The sequence below is a fragment of the Globicephala melas genome, chromosome 18 (genome assembly GCF_963455315.2).
Source record: "Globicephala melas chromosome 18, mGloMel1.2, whole genome shotgun sequence".
NCBI lineage: Eukaryota > Metazoa > Chordata > Mammalia > Artiodactyla > Delphinidae > Globicephala > Globicephala melas.
The window spans coordinates 67,102,931-67,126,440 of NC_083331.1; the positions used below are offsets into that span (position 1 = coordinate 67,102,931).

The 23,510-nt window shown below is 50.0% G+C and overlaps 1 protein-coding gene across 3 annotated transcripts in view; it reads right to left on the minus strand.

Annotated features, from left to right (window-relative positions):
- Positions 1-23,510, minus strand: part of STK24 (serine/threonine kinase 24) — a 110,422-nt gene that overhangs the window by 22,764 nt on the left and 64,148 nt on the right. For all 3 annotated transcript variants that reach the window (XM_060287787.1, XM_030856862.2, XM_030856863.2), the window contains one exon: positions 4,635-4,691. In XM_060287787.1, coding sequence (XP_060143770.1) covers positions 4,635-4,691 — 57 coding nt within the window. The remainder of the gene's footprint in view (positions 1-4,634; positions 4,692-23,510) is intronic.

Consider the following 23,510-nt stretch of genomic DNA (forward strand, 5'->3'; position numbering starts at 1 on the left):
CCAAGTCCTAACTAGGATCCCGCCTGCGACAGCCACAGACCAGGGTGGCCCACTGCACACTCTGTTCCGCGGAACCTAATTCCTCCCCAGGTTGTCTGACCCAGAGTCTTGTTCTCAAGAAACACATCGAAACGACTGTTCCTAAGCACACGATCCGGAAACCCTGCCTTGTCTGCTGGCTCCACATCTACTTCTGAGTTCACAGAGTGGGGGAATTTTAATACTCAAAATAAGGAAAATGCACTTTTCTCACAGCCTGGGGAAAAAGAGGAAGGAGGCAGAGACGCTGGCGAATTTGCTCTTATGCCCCGGGTACAGACCACAGAAGGCTAACCCCACCGTTCAAAATGCTCTCCCAGAGCGGGGCTTCCATCCCCTCCTGCAGCAGCTTTTCACCCAGGCAGACAGCCAGGAACGTCTGGCTGGACTTGGACTTACCCACCTGTGATCAAGTGTCTGGAAAGAAACGGCGGAGCAGCCTGGAGTCATCACCAAGGACAGAGAAGACTGAGGAACATGAACTGAAACATCTTCTGCTGGACCATTTGAGAGCTGGCTCTCCGACTGATATATATATATATGGTTATGCCCTTTTAAATCTGGCCTGAACACCACCCACCAATGATTCATAGGCGGGGGCAGGAAGAGAGAGACTCTATTTACAGAGCAGGGAGATCCTTCAAGGTGTCAAAATCCACTGTAAAGGGTATTCAGTTGTTCCCTAGAGCACAGAGCTCCTGGCTGGTGGGTACTCACATGCTCCACCACTAACATTCCCAAGCAGTCTCTTCATTAAGAAGACTGTGGAATCTTCAAATAATCTCTATAAAAGAAAGACTCAGAGGAAAAAAAAGATGTAGACGGCTCCTCTTCTCTGGGTGACCTCTAATTCCCCCTCCCAAACCTGTTTTCCCCTCTTCCTCTGTAACAGACTCTCGGCCTGCACACGGCCACCCAACTAGAGACCGTATCTGCCGGCCTCTGCAGCAGCAAGTCTGGCCACATGACTGAGTTCTCGCCAAAGGAATACTTGCAGAAGTGCCCCTTCCCGGTCTTGGCTTTGAAACGCCGGCAGCCAGAGAAGACAAGGACTCAAGACCACGGGAAGCCACCCGCCCCTGCAGAGCCCGGAGACCACTGAGCCCACGTGTGGGAGAGGAAGTTCCATCTCGTGTGAGACACTGTTTGGAGGCCACCACAACAGCAGCTTGGCCTGAACATAAATGAACATGTCATCTCATTTTCTAAAATTCATGTGGCATATTCATTTTTAAGTTTGTCAAATATCTCTGCCTGACTGAGTGACCAATTTATGTAGCCTAGTTCCTTCTTAATTAAGACTCCACGGTTGCCCCTTAGATTCTCCTATAATACTGACTCATCTTGTAGTCAGTGAAAAATCTTTCGGTCTCAGGCCCTCTGTTGCTATCCTCATTCCCCTTCTCCCAATTCACCTCATGCTGCTTTATTTTCCTTGTAGCACTTTCCCACATGCGATATAATCAACTGTCTGCCTCTACTTGGAAGCTCAATTCCAGAATGAAAAGAAAGCCAAAAAAAATTATCACACATGCTCACAAGGCAATCCTAGGTGAAGGAAGGCACCATCTTCCCGCCCTGGCTAAGGTGTTATTAAGACTCAATGCGGGGAATTAAACTAATGTCTCACAACCTAAGTAAAAAGGCATGAAAACTAAAATGTAGAGTGAAAAAAGCCACCAAGTCTACAGTATTTCATTACAGCAGCCCCAGTGCACGAAGAGGAAGGATGAATCTAGGGTGAGGAGAGAGCCGGCGAGATCTTCGTGCTCTGGGAAACGGCAGAGCCCTGCCCTTGAACAGGACACCGTCATCCTTCCCTCCACAGGCTTCATGTACAGGGGCTGCTCCAGAGACATACAAACATATCGGCACCGTGCCTCTTAACAGAGAGATATTAAACAAAAGCAAGGTGGGGGCTTCCCTCGTGGCGCAGTGGTTGAGAGTCCGCCTGCCGATGCAGGGGACGCAGGTTCGTGCCCCGGTCCAGGAAGATCCCACATGCCGCGGAGCGGCTGGGCCCGTGAGCCATGGCCGCTGAGCCTGCGCATCCGGAGCCTGTGCTCCGCAACAGGAGAGGCCACGACAGTGAGAGGCCTGTGTACCGCAAAACAAGAACAAAAGCAAGGTGGGATTTTTCTAAGAAATGCCCCAAATCCATATATTCAGCTACCTGGTAACAAATCTTCATACGCAACAATACTCTGGTTTTTAGAATCTTGTGTAAACATTTAATAGACACTCTCAAAATAATCTTAATAGTCTTCAACATTCACAAAACTCTTGTATCCTATTATTAAAGTGCATCTTCTTTGAGGACTGGGGTCAGGCCAACAGAAAAGGAATAAGAGATGAAGAAAGATACGACAAAGTCAGAGGGAGGGAAAGGAGAGCGCGGGGTCAGGGCTTTGCAGCTGGTTACAACAAGGTCCAATGTCCAGCTCTATCTGCTAGCTGGCACACCTAACTTCTGAGTATTTCTGTTTCTTCGAGTAAAATGAGACGATTTGGGCACATTCAAAAAGGGATGCCTGGTTCTTGTCACCAGAGCCCCTGATGCGGAAGATGGACGGCAGTTTGCCGGGACTCGCACCATATGGGATTTTAGTTAATAAGTGGAGAATTCGACACTTCCTTCCAACTGTAATGTCTAAAATTTCACAGACTTCAAAGCTCCAAAGAAAGTTACCACTAAATAAATTATTGTGGCATTAAGAATGAATAAACTAAAGCATTTAGAGACTAGAATTGCTGTTCTGAAAGACTCAATGTTGGAAAAGAGTCCCCACAAATCATTTTATACATGCCACAAATGAAATTCACTTAAGATAATAGTAAATCGAATTATACAAAATGAGGCAATTTTCTACATTTCTGTAGTATTTCCCAAAGGAGTAAAAAAAAAAAAAAAAAAGAAAAGCTCTTTGTGTCGTCATATGTATATTTACAGAAAAGCAGCAAAGGAAGTCATAAAATTTGTCCAGCTGCTTTGCTGCTTTCTCCATTTTAATACCACTGTTTATACCATATTAAATTTTTCCCCTGAACTTTCCTTTTGACCAATTGCTTTTACGGTTTATAACATTATGTGATTTTTTTTTTTAAATTGGGTACATAAGCCTTTCAGAGATACATACAGTTCTAGAGGTTCTACCTTCCCCCCAAAATACTAATTGTTACTATTACTGTGAGAGAGTAAACTCCTTTTAACCAAAGGGTATTTCTTTTCTTAGTGAATAAAAATCTGTGTCAACTGTAAACACCAAAAAACGCTAGCTTCCTTCCGCTGTGAGACCAGTGAAAACTGCAGACCTACCACCCTGACAACCGTCTAGCAAGCAGAACCCACGCTCTAACACTAAAATGATAGATCAGGCCTGACTTGGAAATCACCACTCACCCAAAAGCCCAGCTTTTACAGGACGGGCAGGGAAAGAGCGCTGATCCGTTGATTTCACCGCATAACCACGTGGGGATGAAATGTCAGGGGCTAAACAACCGTGTGAGACTTTTTTAATTTGTTTTGCACACATTGTGTCTCAAGGACGACTTAAGTAATGCCCACGATTTACTGGCTATTTCTGAGCACCTCATCAGAGGCCAACATGTAACCATGTTTTACCACAAGAGGGGAGTTACAGACTGTGACTTTGAGGTCATCCTACACCGGAGCTGCCTCTACCATGTGTGTGGGCTGGACACCTAGGTCCAGACCAGGTAGGAGACACCGCCACTGGCAGGGGTCCAGCTCCACCACAGCCACACTGGGAGCGCAGCAAGGCCTCTCTGCGTGTGCATCCGGTAAACAGAAACATGCGTTCTTGCTTGGCCCAGCGGCAGCTCCCATTTGTGAAACTGTGCCCGTCTCCTACCTCTGAAATGAAATTTTAATTTTTAAAAATTCTAGTTTTGATTAATCATAAATGAAGATGTTCCACGCATATTTTAGAAGCGAAGTTACCATCCGAAACATGAAACAATGATGGGGTACCAGCTCCACAAAAGTTAAAACCAGTTTTAGAAAATAAGAAACTGTTATTAAGTCAGACACAGCAGGCGACATCCTTCATGGCTGCTTGGAATGAATTCACTGGTTTCCCATGAAATAGCAAAGCTGTCTTCAAAAGCAGATCTATATGCAGACGTAAGCTGGGACGAACTGAGAGAGTGGCATGGACATATACACACTACCAAATGTAAAACAGCTAGCTAGTGGGAAGCAGCCGCATAGCACAGGGAGATCAGCTCGGCGCTTTGTGACCGCCTGGAGGGGTGGGATAGGGACGGTGGGAGGGAGACGCAAGAGGGAGGAGATATGGGGATATATGTATACATATAGCTGATTCACTTTGTTTTACAGCAGAAACTAACACACCACTGTAAAGCAATTAGACTCCAATAAAGATGTTAGAAAAAAAAAAGATCTATAATTTACAGTAACTTATCAGAAGCAGAAATCCCTACTATAAGGAATAGTTTGGTCCTTTTTTCATGCAACTTAAAAGGGAAACAGAAATGTAAACAGAATTATCTTTACAAGCAAGACTGACTGAGAAGACCTCTGATGCGTATTAAACATCCAGCGTGATACTTACTAGGTCCAGTGCGGAACCTCCACCAAGATATTCCATTATTATCCATAATTTAGTGTCCTACAGAAAAAACAAAAAGAGAGGCAAATTATTTCTTTTAATAAAAGCAGAAAAGATTGTTTTAAATAATCTAAGGGTATTTTGCTCTGTCATTTTGGAACTAGAAAATTTTATAAATACACAACAGCGAGAAAAGTGCATCCGAGTGAGAACTGGGTGGGAAGCCTGCACTGTGCCGGAGGGGCCCCGCACCAGACCCCCCCGGCAGTGCGCTCCACAGCTACTGCACCAGGGCTCCGAGGGGCGCGCCTGTTTTCACACCACCTCAGTGGCTGATCCTCTGGCACAGAAGGGTTTGGGAACCAGTCCCCAAGGCCAGTACCATGCACACCCATCCCGCCCTGAGCATCAGACAGGAGGCGACCGGAGCACAGCCCTGGGCCACCTCCCCCCCCACTCCCCCCACGCCTGCAGCTCTGAGATGCGCAGAGGGCAGGTGGCATGGCTGGTGCGGCCTGTCACCCACTGCCTTGCTCCGGAGCTGGGCGGCCACCCTGAAGGCCGCCGTCCCCCTGCTCCGGGATATCCAGGAGAGCAGAGAGGCCCGAGCCTTGCCCCAGTCCTCCAGCCCCCTCACCAGCCTCCGTGTCTTGCGTCTCTTCCGTCCGTCTCTCCTGAAGCCCCGCAGCGCCCATGGCTTCCAGGGTTCTTTTCAGACACAAATCCCAAACTGCTACTCCCTTGAAAGCCAACAGGCTAGCAAACACCCACCCAGCCCTCCCGGGGGATGAGGGCACACCGGTGCGGGGTCAGGAGCACACTTCCTCTGAAGCCTCTGACTGGGCGCCTGGCCGAGTGAGTGCCCGCGCCACAGCAGGCAAGCTTGAAGGCTGGGGGGGCGCGGTGACCTGCCACGGCCTGCGGTGCCCGGTCCACAGCCTCGGAGCAGGTGTGCAAGCGCCAGGCTGCTTCCCTGCTAACGCGACACTCTCGGTTGCTTTCAAGCGCATCAAAAAGAAGAAAAGCAAACAAAACCCTTCCTAGGCTCTTTGGTACCTTCAGGATGGAGCTGAGCCCGAGCTCTTCAGAGCAAGCAGGGCCCTCGCCAGGCCCCATCCTCGCTGCTCCCTGGCTCTAGCAATGCTGAAAGTTTTGCTCTTCTGGACTGAGGCGCAGTTTCCTCAATCAGGAAAACCCTCACCAGCTCCCCTCCCCCCCCTCCACTTTAGCACCTTTGGTCTGATCTTCACTTAGATTTGCTTGTCTGTGTTTCCCACCAACAGCAAGCTAAGTGGCTGGGGGCAGCGCCTGGCACGCTCAAGCCCAGGAAAGGCGGCCTGTGGCACCTGTAGCGGAGGAAGGGCAATGATGCTGACTGCGTGTTCACTTCAGGGAGGCACTCGTGCCTGCGCTACACTTGTAAAGGAAGTTTCTTTTAAAATTAAAAAAAAAATTAATTAAATTTAAAAAAAATTTAAAAAGAATTAAAAAAATTTTTTTTTAATTTTAAATAAATCCTGACATCCGGAGTCAAGTCTGTGATATTATAAAGAAACAGCCCCAAGTTTTACTGTATGTGGAACACCTTCTCAAGTCTTTAAACGCCCTTGACTCCTGATATGATGAAGACAATTCCAGTCTAGACTGGAAAAGGCACGGAAACCTTACCTGATGTGTTTGGGGTCTACCTGATAGACACAAACATTTACTCACTTAGTATTCATCCAGTCATGGGCACCAGCCTTGAGCAGGCTCCATCACCCCCTGCTCCTGCTTTCAAGAGAACTTCCTAGCAGAGAGAGCATTCTCCGGCCCTCCTTTATTTCACAGATACGCCCAAGTCTTCCCCAGGCCAGTACTTCCCGAACACCTGCTCCTGGAAAAGGTCCATGCTACTCCCTCTAGACACCCCAAAAGCACCTTGTTGGAGAGAGAGAAAGCAACTACTGCGGGGAATGGCCAACACCATTTTTGACAGCACAGGAAAGCTAAATGGTTTTTCTATAAGGAACTTGGGAGTTTACGTTTCTACTCTCATTCTCTTTTCTACGGCACCGTCTGGCCCAGCTCCCATCCCTTTTACTTTGTGGGTGTTGAGGGTGAGTTCCCTACAACGAGATCAGCTCTGGCAGGCAGGCTCCCCCACCCCGCATCTGCACCTGTGGGGAGCTGGAGCAGAGGAACAGGACACCCTGGGAAACGGTCTGTGTTGACTCGGAGGTTCAGGGTCATCTCACAGCTTCCGGAAGCAGCGAGACAGGCGACCACACCTCATCCTCCGTTCCAAAGCTCCAGCTCCCCACTACCTACTCAGGGAGCAAAACAACCCTTTACACGGCTCGCTCTCCTTTCAGGGAGTCATGACAGGGGACAGAGTGACCTGTTCTCCCGTAACCCTCAGGGGCACGTCAGCAACAGCAGAACACCTGGCAAACCAGGTGCCCCCAGCTGAAAGGCTTTATAAAGCCCGGGCCTTCACTGCACCTTCCTGGAGAGGAAGATGCAGTAAAAAAGACCAGCCTCGCTTCTCTGTTCATCCAGCTCGTTCCTGGTACCAGACAGGCCAGGGCCTGAACGCTACCCAACACGAGGTCCGCCAGATCTGGGGGGGCACTCAGGAAGACAGCACTAGGTCCTTCATTCAGGCCATTGCTTTTTAAAGACTTGGCCAGGTCCTAGGACCCAGGTGCTTTTCTCCCCAGTTCCACCAGTCTGGGAATGGAAACTGCGTCAAGAAAGGTTCCACTGGTCCCACCTCTCAGCTGAACCTGCCTTCCCACCCCACGGGGTGTGCCGCACGCCTCGGCCGCCAAGCCAGCAAGAGAGTGGGGGAAAGCCCTGGGGACGAGGGCTCAGCGGCCTCACCGGCTCTGTGCTCCCCGCAGCCGGTCCCCGTGGGGAGCTCGTCTCTAAGGCGGAGGCCAGACCTCCAACGACTGGCGAGTCACAGCTCCCAGGAGTGAGCCCCAAGCGAGGGGACAGCAGGACCTGCCGGGTCACAGAGGCGGAACCAGCTGCCTTTTAAGATGAACCGAAGGATGAGTTGGCACCGGGGCGGGGGTGGAGGGAGGGAACGAGGGGGTCAAGTGCGGCCAGCCAGCAGGTAGGGCAGGAGTGCAGCAGCAAGAACCTAACGTGGAGGGCGAGGGGAGGGCCCGAGAACCGTCCATCCTGTAGCCTGTTGCTAAACACTTCACACTTCCTCCCAGAAGTCACCGGAGGGCACCAGGGCCGGCTCTCGCTCTCACTCAGCCCTCGAGGTGTGCAGGGAAGAGGCCAGGCGCAGCAAACGGCGCCTGCGCGGCGGGGAGAGGGGCTGGACTGGGGGCGGGGCAAGGCTGGAAGGCGGGGCACAGGCGGGGCAGGCGGCCTCGCTCAAAGGGACACGGGCAATGCTCTCCACCGACAGGGAGTCCTGGGGGAAGCGGCAGAGGACGGGCTGACAAAGGTATCCACGGGTCCTTCACGCAGCGAGGGTCACTCTCCTTTCTCTTTAATGCAAAACCATCGCTGGTTTTAAAATAGCTGACAGCTTCTACCAAATTCCAGTATGAATTCTCAACTCTGTGGCTTGGCGGACCAACCCGTGCCAAGCACGGACCCACCCGCCTGCTCCTCTCACCTCCAGCTTCTCCCTGCGCCCAGCTCCAAGGCCCGCAGGCTTCTGCACAGCTGCTCCCACTGCCAGGTGTGCCGCCCGCCGGCCTCTGAGGACAGCATTCGGGGTGACCCTCTCCCTCCTCCGTGCTCCAGGCCCATGCTCTGTCCTCACTGTCCCTGCCTCAGGGAAGGCAGCCCGGCTCACCCTCCGCCCAAGACTAGCCCCACCAGCAGTGCCCTCGGTTCACCCGCCACCTCCCATTCCCACGGGTGACCCCCAGCCCAACCGGTGACCCCACTACGCCCCTGGTCACCTCCCCCAGCACTCTCCTCCACGGCTGCATTCCTCTGGACTCAAGCCTTCTCCTTCTCTAGGCTGACTCTCTCCCACGGTCCCAGCGAGTCCAAGGCTATTGGGTCTGCTTGGCTCCACCCTGTCCTGGCTAGAATTCCCCAACTCTAACCCTCAGCGGCCGGTTCCTCCTTCTGACCCAAAGGGAAGGGTACTAAGAACAAGCTCTGCCCGCCTCCCACGCCGACTGGGACAGAGATGCTGCGGACGTCATGAAAACCAGGGGCAGAGTGGAGGCCGGGTCTCAGGATGAGTGGAGTCCTGCGGTGCAGACAGGACCTGTGCCGCATCAGCTGGCCCCCGCGCAGCACCTCCGGTGCAGGACACTCATTCAACACAGCCAGAAGAGGCCTCTTAAATCTGCCACCAGTCACCATCCCAAGTAATAATTTCTACCACCCACCCCCAAAGAAGAAACATTCAGAAGGGAGTAAATGGACCGGCTCAGGAAAGTAAAGATGGGCTCTGAGGGCTGCAGGCCAAGCGCTCTCCGCGGCTCCGGCATGGTTTCTCCTCTTTGGCACCACCGGCACTTGGGGCTGGATAACCTCTGTTGCGGGGCTGCCCTGTGCATTGTAGGGTGCTGGGCAGCATCCCTGGCCTCTACCCGCTAGAGGCCAGTAGCACATCCCCAGTCCTCAGGGCCAGACACCACCCATGGCCTCTGGGGGCCAAAGTCGCCCCTGCTGAAAACCACTGAACTGCCCAGTCAATGTCCCTAAGCCTGAAGTGCTACTGCTCAGAAGTGCTGACCGGTTAATTCCCTCCTCCCCTTGGCAAAACCAGTTGTTATACCCTGCAGCCTCCAGCTAGGAGACCATCACTAACTCACTGTGTGACACCTAAGCTTGGAGTGCCTCAGCCAGAAAAAAATGGCAATAATCTGTATCCCTAACCTCACGGTTCACCCGACAAGAAAATGAGATAATGAACGTGAAAGCACTTTGCGAAGCTCGGGGTACTAATCACAGGCAGAGTGCTATTAGCCCCCTCAACAGCCTCACCCGTACGTGCCTCGAAATAACCCGGTGAAACCGAAAAAGTCCAATTAACAAGACTAAACGGCATTTCTCTGCATGGGAGTTTCTGAGCGGAATAAAATCTTGAACAATGATTCATCCACATTCTACACCAGAATGAAAAAATAATTACTGCCCTACAGGTCTTGAGGCATGAGTGTTAGAGAAGGATGGTCTGGTCAAGGGACACACGTGACCTGCTCGACCAAGTGACCAAGCACTGTCACGGCCCAGATGCAGAATCACTGCCCTCATAAAACCTGCCAAGTGAATGACGTGTGAGGTACTCTAAGGAAAATAAGAATTCTTAAAATAAGAATGATTTTAATCAGAATAATTTCATGTTTAAAAAATGACCCCAGACAATGGAAGTTACGAATGGCCTTGTAAGAGAATTTTCTCATGAGGGAAAGAAAACAGTTATTTATTTAATAACTTAAGGATTCACCACTTAAAAGGCACCAAAGTGTGTAAAGCGAGGCGTCTCCCTCTCGCCCCTGGCTCCTGGCTGTCCAGCCTCCGCGCCCACCAGCCTAGTGGCGCATCTTCCGTGACTTCACAGAAATATCTCTGCAAATACCTATCAGCTCCTTCTCCACTTCTATCCAAATGTAACGCTCTATACACTCTTCTATACCTTGCTTCTCCTTGGAGCATTCTATACTTGTCCATAAAGTAATTCCCTTTTTTTTTTTTTAAGCCGTAACTAACCCACACCCTACTGACAACACCAGGTTGCTCCCATTCTTTTGCTATCAGAACCTCGAGGATGTATCATTTGGGGAGTTGCTGGAGGCTGAGTCAAAGGAATCCACTTGAATTTAAATAGATAATGACAAATTATTCTTCAAAGCTCCATTTGTACCGCCTCCAGCAACGTGTGAGAGCTCATTTCCCTTTTCTTTGCCAATGCACCATGTCCCTTGACAATATAATCCAACTTTTTTCCAGTCATTCTTAGGAGGTGAATGAATTGTGTCCCCCTCCTAAATTCATATGCTGAAGTCCCGACCCTGAGTACCGCAAAATGGGACTGAATTTGGACACAGGGTCTTCAAAGAGGTGTAAGTTAAAATGAAGTCATTAGGGTGGCCCCTAATCCAATGTGACTGGTGTCCTCATAAGAAGAGATGAGGACACAGGCACACACAGAGGGACGACCGTGTGAAGACACAGGGAGAAGACGGCACCTCCAAGCCAAGGAGAGAGGACTCAGAGGAAGCCAGCCTGGCCGACACCTCGACCTCAGACTCCCAGACTCCGGATTTGTGAAGGAATAAACTTCTGCTGTTTAAGCCGCCGGGTCTGTGGCGCGTACGGCAGCCTGAGCAAATGACGGTCATCAACCCATTGCGGGGGGCCGGGGAGGGGGGGCGTATCTCACAGTTTGCCTTTCTCTCATTGTAAGGCTGAACATCCTTATATATTGAAGAGTCATGCATGCTTTCTTTTTTTGTGAGCCCTTATTATCCTCTGTCTGTTTTTCTATTGACCTAATATTAGGGGAAGTAACCTCCTGTAACATGAGCCACAAACACAGCATTTTCCTCACTTGTCTTTTGATTTTGCCGTTGGTAGTTTTTTGCTCGTGGAAATTAATTTAATGTACACACACAACATCAACAACAACACCGCTTACAGGCAAACCTGCCCTGCACTGCCTGGAGGTGGTGGCTGAAAGCTGGCGCTCCCCACGTTCACAACCCCCAGGGCGCTTGACAGACGTCAGACGACGGAAAGGTTAACACAAGGTGAATAAGAAAAGGGGTGGATTCTGCACCATTAACAAAGATCTTTACACCATGAGTTCTGAAATGAAGTTAAGCTCTGCTTCTGCATCTGCACGGTAAGCAAAGGCTGAGCCCAGGAGGTCTTACTAAAACAGCGGGGCGTCACAGACTTCCTTAGGAGTGTAGATTTTAAAGCAAAGGTACCTTTTTGCTGAGATGCTGTGCATGAACCCAGACTCTCGAGCCCGGGTTTGGATCCTGCCTCTGACCCGCACCAGCTCTGGGACCCTGAGACCAGGTCCGAAGCCGCCTTCAGTTTCCTATCTGCTCCTGGGACTAAAGAACACCCACCTCAGGGGCGCGCCTGGCACACAGCAGTGCCCATGAACTTGGCTATTAATAGCACACTAACTTTAGAGCGCCCCCTGTCTGAACTCAGGTCCACTGGGAGGCTTGTGAAACGTGGAGGCAGGAAACTGGTATCGAAGCCCAAACCCCACCTCGTTTTACAGTCAAAGCAACTCCCTGACATTCACGGCACCTTCCAACTGCACTCAAGGCACAGAACACGACCCCTGGCCTCAAAAAGAGCTGATTTAATTGTTCCTCTGCTCACAGATGCCAGCATTCCTTCAGTGATTCCTGCCTCCTACGCACACAGTGTCACTGGGGGGTCTGTAAAATGAGTAGGGCTCAGGCTCTTTTCCTAAATAAATCACTTTTCATAATAGAAAAGTGGGCAAATAACTACCACCAGCCAGCCTGTGGTGGGTACCACAAAGACACAAAATGCTATGGGTGTTCAGAGGAGAGGCCCGTCTCATCAATTACCTACACAACAGAACTAATGGGGAGAGAAGAAAATGAGAAGATCAATCAGAAAATCAATGGCCAATAGGCACATGAAAAGACGTTTAATGTCGCTAATTATTAGAGAAATGCAAATCAAAAGTACAATGAGGTATCACCTCACACCAGTCAGGACGGCCATCATTAAAAAGTCTACAAATAACAAATGCTGGAGAGAACATGGAGAAAGTGAACCTTCCTACACTGCTGGTGGGAATGTAAATTGGTGCAGCCACTACGGAAAACAGTATGGAGGTTCCTCAAAACCTAAAAATAGTTTCCATATGATCCAGCAATCCCCCTCTCCTGGCATATATCCAGACAAAACTATAATTCGAAAAGATCCATGCACCCCTATGTTCACAGCAGCACTACTCACAGTAGCCAACATATGGAAACAACCTTAATGTCCATCAACAGATGAATGGATAAAGAAGATATGTTACATATGTACAATGGAATACTACTCAGCCATAAAAAAGGGAATAATGCCATTTGCAGCAACATGGATGCAACTAGAGATTATCACACTAAGTGAAATAAGTCAGAAAGAGAAAGACAAATGCCATACAATTTCACTTACATGTGAAATCTAAAATATGACACAAATGAGCCTATCTATGAAACAGAAACAGACTCACAGACCTAGAGAACAGACTTGTGGTTGCCAAGGGGGAGGGGGCCGGGGCGAGTAGATGTGAGCTTTTCTGTATAGAATGGATAAACAAGGTCCTACTGTATAGCACAGAGAACTATATTCAATATCCTGTGATAAACCAGAATGGAAAAGAATATATTAAAAAAAGAATGTATATATGTATATCTAAATCACTTTGCTGCACAGCAATAATGAACAGAACACTGTAAATCAACTACACTTCAATTAAACAAATAAATTAAGAAAACAGAAAATTGAAGCAGGATAAGCATGGGGGTGGGGAATGACGACGGGGTGGGGGGGACAGCCCAGCCTTCCGCTCTTTCATGAGGCCCTAAAAGGACAACACTGGTCCAAGACAAAGTCTCTTAGTGCTGGAAACAAGCATGGAACAAGAGAAAGGCCACTACCTGCAAATACCAACTAAAATGACACTGCGCTATTAATAAAACCTGAAACGGCACAAAGAGAAACAAATCAACTGAAGATTTCTGGATCAAATCCTTAGGAAAAAATCAAAAGCATCACTACGAATTATCCAAAAATACTGGAAACACTACATACACCAAAAGCTATACAATACAACCAAAGATTTATTCAGAGGAAAACACAGTATTATACATTTTCATTACCAAGCCAAAAAAAACGGTGGGGGGGGGGGGAGAAATTTTAAGTGTTCAATATGGAAGTTAGGAAAGAAGGAAAAAAGAAGGAAACCTAAGGAAAACAAATAAAGATACATGCTAAATGGAAAAATATTAGAATGAGAAATCTATTTTATGTTTTAAATAAACTCCAGGTACTGTAATCAAGAAAAAAATAGATAACACTAATTTGTAAATATAGCAATAAAAAAATTACGGATGGAAACACTTTTAAATGCAAACAGAACAGGTCACAATGTTTTATTATAATAAGTTTAAAAATCTACAATGAGGGCTTCCCTGGTGGCGCAGTGGTTGAGAGTCCGCCTGCCGATGCAGGGGACACGGGTTCGTGCCCCGGTCTGAGAGGATCCCACGTGCCGCGGAGCGGCTGGGCCCGTGAGCCATGGCCGCTGGGCCTGCATGTCCGGAGCCTGTGCTCCGCAACGGGAGAGGCCACGGCAGTGAGAGGCCTGCGCACTGCAAAAAAAAAAAAAAAAAAAAAAAAAATCTACAATGAAATAGATGATTTCTTTGTAATGTATGAATTAAAATTTACTCAAGAAAGAAGAAACGGGTGGGGGAAGAAATGGATCAATTAACATCCTCTAAAAATATCTATATAAAGAGGAAGGAAGGAAGGAAGGAAGGATGGGAAGGAGGCAAATGATTTTGCCCTTGAATGTTTTAAAAGAACAGAATATTCTAGCAACTCTCCCGAAACACGGGACTTTTCCTGACATCGCAAGGTAACACCGACACCTGGAAAAGGTTATCATCAGTACAAGAGGAAGAGGGAGGTGCGTTTCTACGTGCCACGGATACGGTGCCTCCTGGGACAGAGGGCTGTCATCTAAAGAGAGGAGTTTCTAGAAAAGAAAAAGGTGCTTTTGGAAATGAACATTAGGTGTGAGAGTCTCCGCACATGTGAAACGTCTGCATTGTGTTTTCTACCACCCACCGCCTGCCCAGCCCCACCAGGCCTCGGGCCTGCCTGCCGGCCAGGTCTGCAGTGCTTCCCAGAGGCCTGAGCCCTCCTCTGTGTCCGCTCGCTCCATCACCATCAGAAACCTGACATGACAGGGAGAACACAGCCAGAGCTGCTGTCCTTCCAGGCCATCTCTCACCGGCCCCCACCCCCGACCACCAGTGGCCCAGTCGGCTGGGACCAGGACACTCGTGGAAGGAGGGGAGAGTAGAGTCCTCCAGGGCCTGGGGAGAGCCACACCCTCCTTCACCACAGGCTCCCTGAGGGGACAGCCCCGGGGCGCCTCGGGTCTTCCTCCTGGTGCAGCAGGTGGGGTCCCAGCCTCAGCCCGCAAGAGTGCGACACCGCAGCACCGCACGCTTCACCGAAGAGCCTCATGAGGAGTATTTCACTTGATTCTCCCGGTAATCCTGTCCGTTTAGGTGACCAGCTTCTTCCGCTTTGCAGACGCGGATACCTCGTTAGCGCGGGCAAGGGGAGCAGCTGGGGCCCGAATCCAGACTTGATGTTGAGTCAGAAACCTCAACAGCAAGAACCACAGTAACAAACATCACAGACTCCATGCGACTTCTAAAGGATTCCAGTGAGGAAAGCATGTTCTAGGGTAACTGTTCTTAACTGGTTTCCTTTCAGAGAGCAATGAACTCTCATCTTACTGCCTGAAAAAAGACATCGGTTTACAAAAGGTCTGCCTGTGACTTGCGGGATTCACACGCCCTGCTCCCTCGTGCCAAGAACAAGAACTTCTGTCCTCATGTCCTGCAACAAACTGGAAAGAGCGCTGAGCCGTCCCTAAGACGCTCTTCTCCGGGTTTACGTCACAGGCTCCTCTCTCCTGGAAGAGGCGGCCTCCTAACTGTGTGCACGTGTGTGCAACGAGTTTCAGTAATTAAGTGCCCCCACCCCAGGTGCTCCTGTCTTTTGCATCAGCACATATTCGCCACAACGGCAACAGATCTGTTAATGGGAAGTTTCTGTGCTGAATGCTGGTTAAAAACGAAGATGGATAAAAACATCTGCTTAAACGTAAAGATCCTTACAAGGTCATCAGGGAACTACACTTACAAATGACCTAAATCCGAGGGAGCAGAAAAGAAATAACAGAGAGAAGCATGGAAAGGGTGCCCTGGGAGATGAAAGAGGAGGACCTGACTTTCCCCCCTTGCTCTGTCCTCATAAAAGAGCAAACACAACAGTCAGTGATCATAAACTGCTACGTCAAACAAGTCTGCCATAATCATAAGCTAAAAATGTTCTCTTCCTAAAAGTGAAATACTGCTAATAATTACAAGATTCTCTTTCTGCCAGGTGAAGATTTTAACGGCTATTGCACAGCATATGTCAGAAATATCCACCACAAAACCATAAAACCAAAAGAAGTGACTACTGAGGGCTCAGTACTAACTCTCCGATAAAGACCCAGCCCAGAGAGATCAGACAGGACTGGCAGAGGGCAAATACGGCTGAAAAAGAAGATTTTATTGTGTTCTGCAAATTTAAGAGGTGCCTTCAGTGTTAAGATAACGTATGGAATTAGAAGATTCACGCGTAACAGATGCTGTACTTCAAATGCACGGGTGGCAAATTCATATTTATACTTTTATCTCCATCCTTCAGGGTATTTACCATACCCTAACGGTAAACAGCTCCCAAAGTAAGGGACTTCTCCTGCAACATGCCTGAATGTCCGGTGCCGGACTGTACCGAGGAGACGTTTCTGCTATCTGAACTCTCACTCCCCCCATTCCTTCCAACCTCCTGGCCACCTCACTCATCTTTATTTTCTGCACAGTTCTACCCCAGAATGAACAGTTAGATAACAGGCACATGTTCTCGATGTATAGTAAGTTCGTTAACGATGAGCTGCTGGACACAGTCAAGCTACGCTTGGATCGGACGTGCAAATCCGGGGCACCCTCCCTGAGGCAGCCCTGGGGCACAGACCTGAGACTGCCTCGGTGATATGGATACGTGTCCCCTGCCCCTACACCCGATGACATGAACCACCACCACCCCCAGCTCCATTTCTGCCTCGGTGAGGCAGACTCCATCACAGCACATAAGTGTCCACAGAGCCCCATGCAGACGCCTAGAGAAGAGCCAGCCTGAGTGCTCCGTCTGGCTCCGTGGTCGGTCAGTAATGGCCGTGACAACGTGCGGCTCCCAGACAGGGTTCAATAAAAGGGCCTGGTTCGAGCAGTCCATGTTTCCATGTTGAAGCAGATGTCCTTACTCACCCAAACGCCTGAAAGTCCTGCTGTGCTGCGTGGACCACTGAAAGAGAAGGAGTTCTTTCCCCTCACCGGGAGTGAGGCTTCTCTTTGATTACATACCAAGCACTCCTCATTACATCTAAGTAAGGTTTGTGATCTCATATATGATACTATTTTTTTTTTTAGAAATTTACTTAGAAATATAGAAGTTTTAGAAAAGAAAGCATATGGCATAATTAATCATTTTACCCGAATACATCAGCTGTGTTTAGACACGTCAGACGAAGGCTTGAATAGGCAGAAGATGTATGTTGAGACAAAAAGAACTAGAAATACAATTAATACTTATTTTAAATTATAGGCAACAGCCAGAAAACAGAGTTGAGTTTCTTTTTGGTGAAGTAAAATATTTAGCCTAACTGGAATTTTAATTCATTCAACTTTCTGGATAGAAAAGCATAAAACGGAGCGGCCAAATGTCTTCAGGGACTCCCTTCAATTACACTAGGACAGTGTGTTCGGGGGAGAGAAAGGAAGCCATGGTCCCCGCCCCCCGAAACGTCTGGACGTTCTCTATTATCTTTGGTGCCGAGCCGACCTTTTTTCTTCCCCATGATGGAAATGAAACGTATTCCCCTGTGATTTCAAAGCAAGATTTACTTGGGGATTAGTTTAGTCCACCCAAAAGTAACTTGTTTTGCTTCTACCCGCGGTCACCCTGGAGTCTGATACAAAGGGCTCCCTGTATCTTTTCTGTTTTTCCCAGAAACGCAAGGACAGATGCTTGCAAGCTAAAAATCACTCTCAGAGAAAACAGATGTTCTTTTCCCTCTCCCAGAAGTTGCAGCTGTTCCAGGTCCATGGGGAATGCGGCAGATGACTTCCAAATGGCAACGGAAGCTGGGAGGGTGGCTGTCACAGTGTGGGCACGGCGCTCCCCCAACGTGGCTGAATGACTGAGCAGATCACTGCGGGGAAACGAGGGCCCCGCTAGCCTGGGGGTGGCAGGCGGCTCACGAGAACCAAAGACACCCTTGTCTCTACACTTGGAATCAACGAGTATGATGCCCAAGACGACACAAGGCAGCAAAAGTGGAGGGAGACTGTTAAAATCCTAGCCGGAGGCACCAGGATAAAGCTTTTGTTTGTTGCTCAGAGAAAGGCAATCCTCATGGAAAAAAGCAGCCTGACTGCACCACCAGGGCAGACGGAGGCCGGGGCTCCTGCAGAGGGAAAAGCTGTCCTCGCTGAGTTGCAGGAGGCCGGACGGGCTATAGCTGCCAGTTCTTCGTGCGACCAAAGCCGGTGACTAAACAACTGAGCGCCCACGGACTCTGCGTCCCCGGCACGGGCTCTGCCCTGGGCCAGCACTGGTGCTCCCTTCTGCGTGTGGACCGACAATCTGGCCGCTCTCCACAAAATAAAAACAACAATCCAGCATCTGGGAAACTGCCGCTCAAAGGACGTTTTGAAAAGCTGCGCGTCTGATCACGTTTATGAAAACGTGCGTGAATTTCCTCCCTTTTCCGAGACTCTACCTTCTCCTATTCACGTCACTTACGTAGAAGCATAAACCCCAAACCCATTTCCTTTAGACAGTATAGAAAATTAATGGCGGCCGACAAATAGCGAACACAGAAAGTAGCAGCATGGACGCAGGGCAGATATTTGGAAGGAACTCTGAGATGAACTGTGTTTAAAAAGAACAAGCCAAAAACCTAGGAAAACAACCCAGCGGAATCACAAACAGACGGTAAAGTGGACAAATCGTATCGCTTCCTGGCACACCTCCCACTCGCCCCGCCAGGTTTTAATGTACTTAGAGTCTAACCACGTGAGGTCGAGCATTTCTAGAAGCAGCAGGCGTTTTCCAGATTCCTCTCCACTCGGGAGGCAGGTGGCCCGTTTACCTCAAATCATGAGTCGCGGTCCCTGAAGACCAGACCAGGAGAAAGAGCCGGAGGCAGAGCTCCGCGACCCGCCAGCCCCTCGGCCTCTGCCCGCGCTTCTGCGGCCCCCAGTGCCCGGGCGAAAGCCGGGGCGGGCCGCTCTGTCCTCGGTCCCGCCGGGAGAAGCCCGCAGGGCAGGCCCGGGAAGGCTTCTCCCACAGTAACCTCGGCCCCTCCGTGAGGCCAGCTGCTTGCGGGAGCGGGCTGCGCAGAGATGGGCCGACACCGGCCCCGGCGGGGACCACCCGCCTGCTGGACGGCGCGCAGGAGCCTCCAGGCCTGGGCGGCAGGGGGAGCCCCGTGGCAGGAGGCTCTGTGGGCCCCTCCTGGGCTGCCGCCCAACACCCCCGTCGGGGGCACGCTCCCAGCCCACCGCCCCTGCTCTCCTGCCGGCAGGGCCATGGGAGGGGCCGCGGGAGCCACTGGACAGGAAGGGGAGGGGAAGGAGGGACGGTAGGCAAACCACCCCCGAGAGCCGCTGGTGAAGAGCGTGCTGGTGACTCTTGTCTCCAGATTTTCCGTCTCTCAGAGACCACGGGTGATTTCACCAGGGCCTTCGACATGGTTCCCTCGAAGACAGCTTCAAACAAAGGCCTAACGTTCCTGACGTGCTCACCCCTTTAAAGCCTGAACGTGTTTCTAAGGCATCTTTGATGCGTGGCCTGCTGGGAGGGGACCCTGCACCTCGGGCATTTAAATCGGGTTGTTCACAAACACAGTCTGGCCACAGCCCCGAGATCCCCGTTCAGGGGTGGGCCGGGGCACTGGCAGGTTTTAAAGCCCCCTGCGTGTTCCGGCTCTAAGTTATTACTGCCTCTGGATTAAATAAGCACCTTCCAATCAATCCCTTCCTAATGGGAACACTTGTGACGCACGCAGACCTGGCTCACGAGAGGGAAGAAGTCCCTGCTCTGCAGGTTGAATGTGAAGCTGCCAGGGGACGTTCTAGGGGGACCGTCCCGGCAGGCGTTTCTCTAAGTGGATCTGAGGCCTAGGGAGAGTCCAGGCAAGGCACTGAGATTTGGAAGCTCGGGCAGTAGTGAAGACCCTGGACTGGATGAGTGTGCAAAAGGACAAGCAGGAAAAGGAGGCCAAGCACTAACAGTAACCAAGGAAAAGAAAGGCGAATGAGACACTAGAAATTCCCGTCAGAGGAAGGCTGTCTCGTTCCCCAGACCTGAGGGCCCATGGCTGCAGTCCACCCCAAACAAAGCGGCTTATTAACCTTCGAGTGTTCATTAAAGGAACAAAAAGTGAACCACACCCCCACCTGGGGCAGAGAAAATCTTAGAAACATCTTTGGCAAGCTTTTATGAAAAGTCAAGACAAAAAGATTTTAGGGAAATCTGGTATTAATCACCCCCCAACACCACCAAGCCCCCAACAATTTCTGTTAGGATTTTACACCTACCATAGGCTTCAGCGCTTGTATCTTTGTGTTTCCTATGAACAAGACACGCACAAATACTTTTACAGCTTATTTTCTCTCAAATCCCACAGTTTCACTCAGAAAACTATCTACTGAAAAATAAAACTGTTTAAAACATGAACATGCTATTTCAGTGATTGCCTTTTGTATCATGCTTCATGGTCCTTTGTCAATTTATCCAGTTTTTAAACCACCAACATTGAAAGGCATGCTTTTCTAAAGATGGCATACCAGCAGGAGACCCACAGAAAGCTGTTACTGGGTGCTAACTTGGCATCTCCGGACTTATGTTCTTAACCACAGTGGATGCCTTCTAAGGCTCTTCCCAAGTGCTGACAAGAGAAGCTACTTCCAGAGGGCTCCGTCTGGGGATTTTATAGAATTGAAATTTACCATGAGAGAGAGAGACACAGAGAGAAAGAAGGGTCCCACAAAGAAACAGATTTAGGAAATGCCACATACTGAACTTCCCTTCAAGGCTCAGCAGCTCTGAGAATACTGTCACGGAAACCTACTAGACCCAACGTGTCCAAACATCTCATCAGGGAGCACCTACGAACATCTTCAAGAAGGGGGCTCATCCAGAAACACTCCCTTAGCTCGAACCCACCTTCAGAGCCTTCCAGCAGGTAGAAAGCAGCTCTCCAGTCAGTGTGAGACCCTCCCCCATCCACCCCACCCCCGCCAATCCACAGAGCCCAATTATATGCCAACTATGTGATAAAAGTGAGATTCAGCCTACAGACGAAGACTGAACAGGCCCGCATACAGCGTGAAGGATACTGGTGGCAAATTGCATTATTCAGACTCATGAGATCCGTGGGATGCTCACATTTTTTGATGACACGTCTAGACTTTTACAGTCACACACCTCAACGTCCTCCAGTGCCCACACCTTTGCTTACCACACACAATGAGTAAAACATGTATATCCATGTCAGACTAGCCAAGATACTGTCTTTCTAGAAAGTCTGGTGACTCAAGTTATTGCTTCAAGTTTGAAATGAGAATACAAGAAAAAAAAAGGAGAAAGAGAGAGAAAGGGAAACTACAACAGAGGGCTCCAACGATGCTTATATCACATCATTCACACCTCTTACATGTGGTTTGAAACCCTCGAATCTCTGATTAACCAAAGTGACGAAACACAGTTCGATTTTCAGGAACCGGGGTGGGGTTCACATGCACAGCCTCGCAGGAGTCCCCGAGGTGGCCGGCCAGGAGCAGGACCTCAGGGTTAGCTGCAGAGAACCTGCACGCGCCCTCCTCCCATCCCCCGGAGGCCCCTCCTCCTACTCAGCAGCAAGAGGGTGGCGAGGGGGGGCACTGGGAACAGCCGAGAGACGCAGGGAGGGAACTAGGGCAGCAAAGAGGCGAAACCCACCTCTGTCAAATGTTTCCAGTGTACTTTTTTTTTCCTTTTTTTGGAGCAGATAACCACACTACCTCTATAACAAACTAGGAGAACTCAGCGCATGTATACAATTGTCTGCTGTGGTCGAATACAGTTCAAACTAAGTTACCTGACCTTGAACAACACTCCTCTCTGGCCCTGCGGTGAGACCAGCACACAGGAGTCGCATGTGCTGGCAGGCGCGCTACCTTGTGTGGCTTTCCCTTCCCCCTCCTTCAGTCGGGCATCTTTATTACGACAACCTCCTTGCTATCTCCCTCCTCCTGGACTCGGGCTCCGGCCACCAGAGCACTTATTCGGGGTGATAACTGCCTGGTTATGCATCTCCTTCCTTCACCAACCAAAGAAGGTCCAGGTGCAGAGCCCACACCTGCATCCCTGGCCCAAGTGAGGCGGGGCAGCAGGGCTCCGAGTGCCCAGAAGCAGGGAGGCGTGTGACACGGCAGCGGGGGGACAGCTGACGCGAGGGCCAGGGACCCTAGAACCTGGGCCTTAGCATCAAGGGAGAGGACGACCTTCGGACACAAATGAACAACACAGTCAGAACGTGCTGCTGCAGGGAGAGGCAGCGCTCAGAATCCCCAGGACCTGCTGCACACGCACAAAATCCCACTAGCAGTTTTTAAAAAGCAAACACCTGTGGGCTTGCCTGTGTGGAAAGACACTTCAAATCCCAAGTCATTAAGGGCTCACACACCTCACTGAATACGTTGGAAACATTTTCGGCTCGGTTTTCTTCAGTATGGCACAAGCGAACACTAGTTAAATGTGCTCTAGGGGGCTTCCCTGGTGGCGCAGTGGTTGAGAGTCCGCCTGCCGACGCAGGGGACGCAGGTTCGTGCCCAGGTCCGGGAAGATCCCACATGCCATGGAGCGGCTGCGCCCGTGAGCCATGGCCACTGAGCCTGCGCATCCAGAGCATGTGCTCCACAGCGGGAGAGGCCACAACAGTAAGAGGCCCGCGTACCGCAAAAAAAAAAAAAAAAAGGGCTCTAGGGGGGCCAGTCTTAAACCCAACTGCCAAAGATCCCCGTTTACCAAGAGTGCTTTTTAGAAACAAGGTAAAGATAGACACAACCCTGCACACTTGTGGTGCACGCAGGAGGGCCAAGGGACCCAATCATTTGCTCAAAGAAGACAGCAGAAAGTCAGGCGAAGAACGTGCCACTCCTGTTGACAGAGACTCCGATGGACCCGCTCTAATTTCCCCAGTGTCAAACGGAGGCAGAAACTTGATTAAAACCAGAAAAAGTAATATCAAACTTGGTTCGCTATTAAACCAAGAAGCGAAGCTAGAATTAAATTCACTTAATAACCTCCAGTTCATAACCTCCTGCTCTCACATGGAAGTTGGGTTGGTACTGGCTCCCTTATATTAAAGCTGTTGTCATTTTCGTCAGACAGTCCACGAATGAAAGAGCAAGGGACTGCAGATGGCTTAATGCACCTCTTAGAAAGTAAACACAATATGCGGGACCTGGAAAGTAAAAGAACATGTAAGAACCAGGAGATGATCCTCCCAATACTTGCCACGCTAGCCAGAGCGAGCGCAGCTCCTAAGTGTGCCTGGGAGCTCGGGAAGGAGACCCTTACAACAGTCAGAAAGATGGTCTTAACGGGTTGGAATAAGTTACCTGCCCCACCCCACCCCAAAAGTTAACAACGAAGATGTTTCCTTTCTTAAAAACATGCACAAGTTGTCATAGAGGAAATGTCCGCGGGGAGGCGCCTCCCTGTTCCTCATGACGTGAGTCACCCCCCTGCAGTGACTCCCACTGACCAGAGCTCCCAGCAGCCCCTCCACGCGGTCCCTCGTGCTCTAGAACACAGCCCTGCAAAAACCAGGCCCCCGAGACCTCGCAACCCTGCACAGCCAGCAATCCTGCAACGCCCACTGGCTCACTCCACTCGTCACTGCCAGAAGGGGAGAAGTGAGGTCCATTAGCAAAGCCAGAAAGATCACACTCGGGTTAAAACCCATTTCTCTCAGCAGCCATACCTCCCCTTCCAAAGTTTTACATTCAACAAGTATAA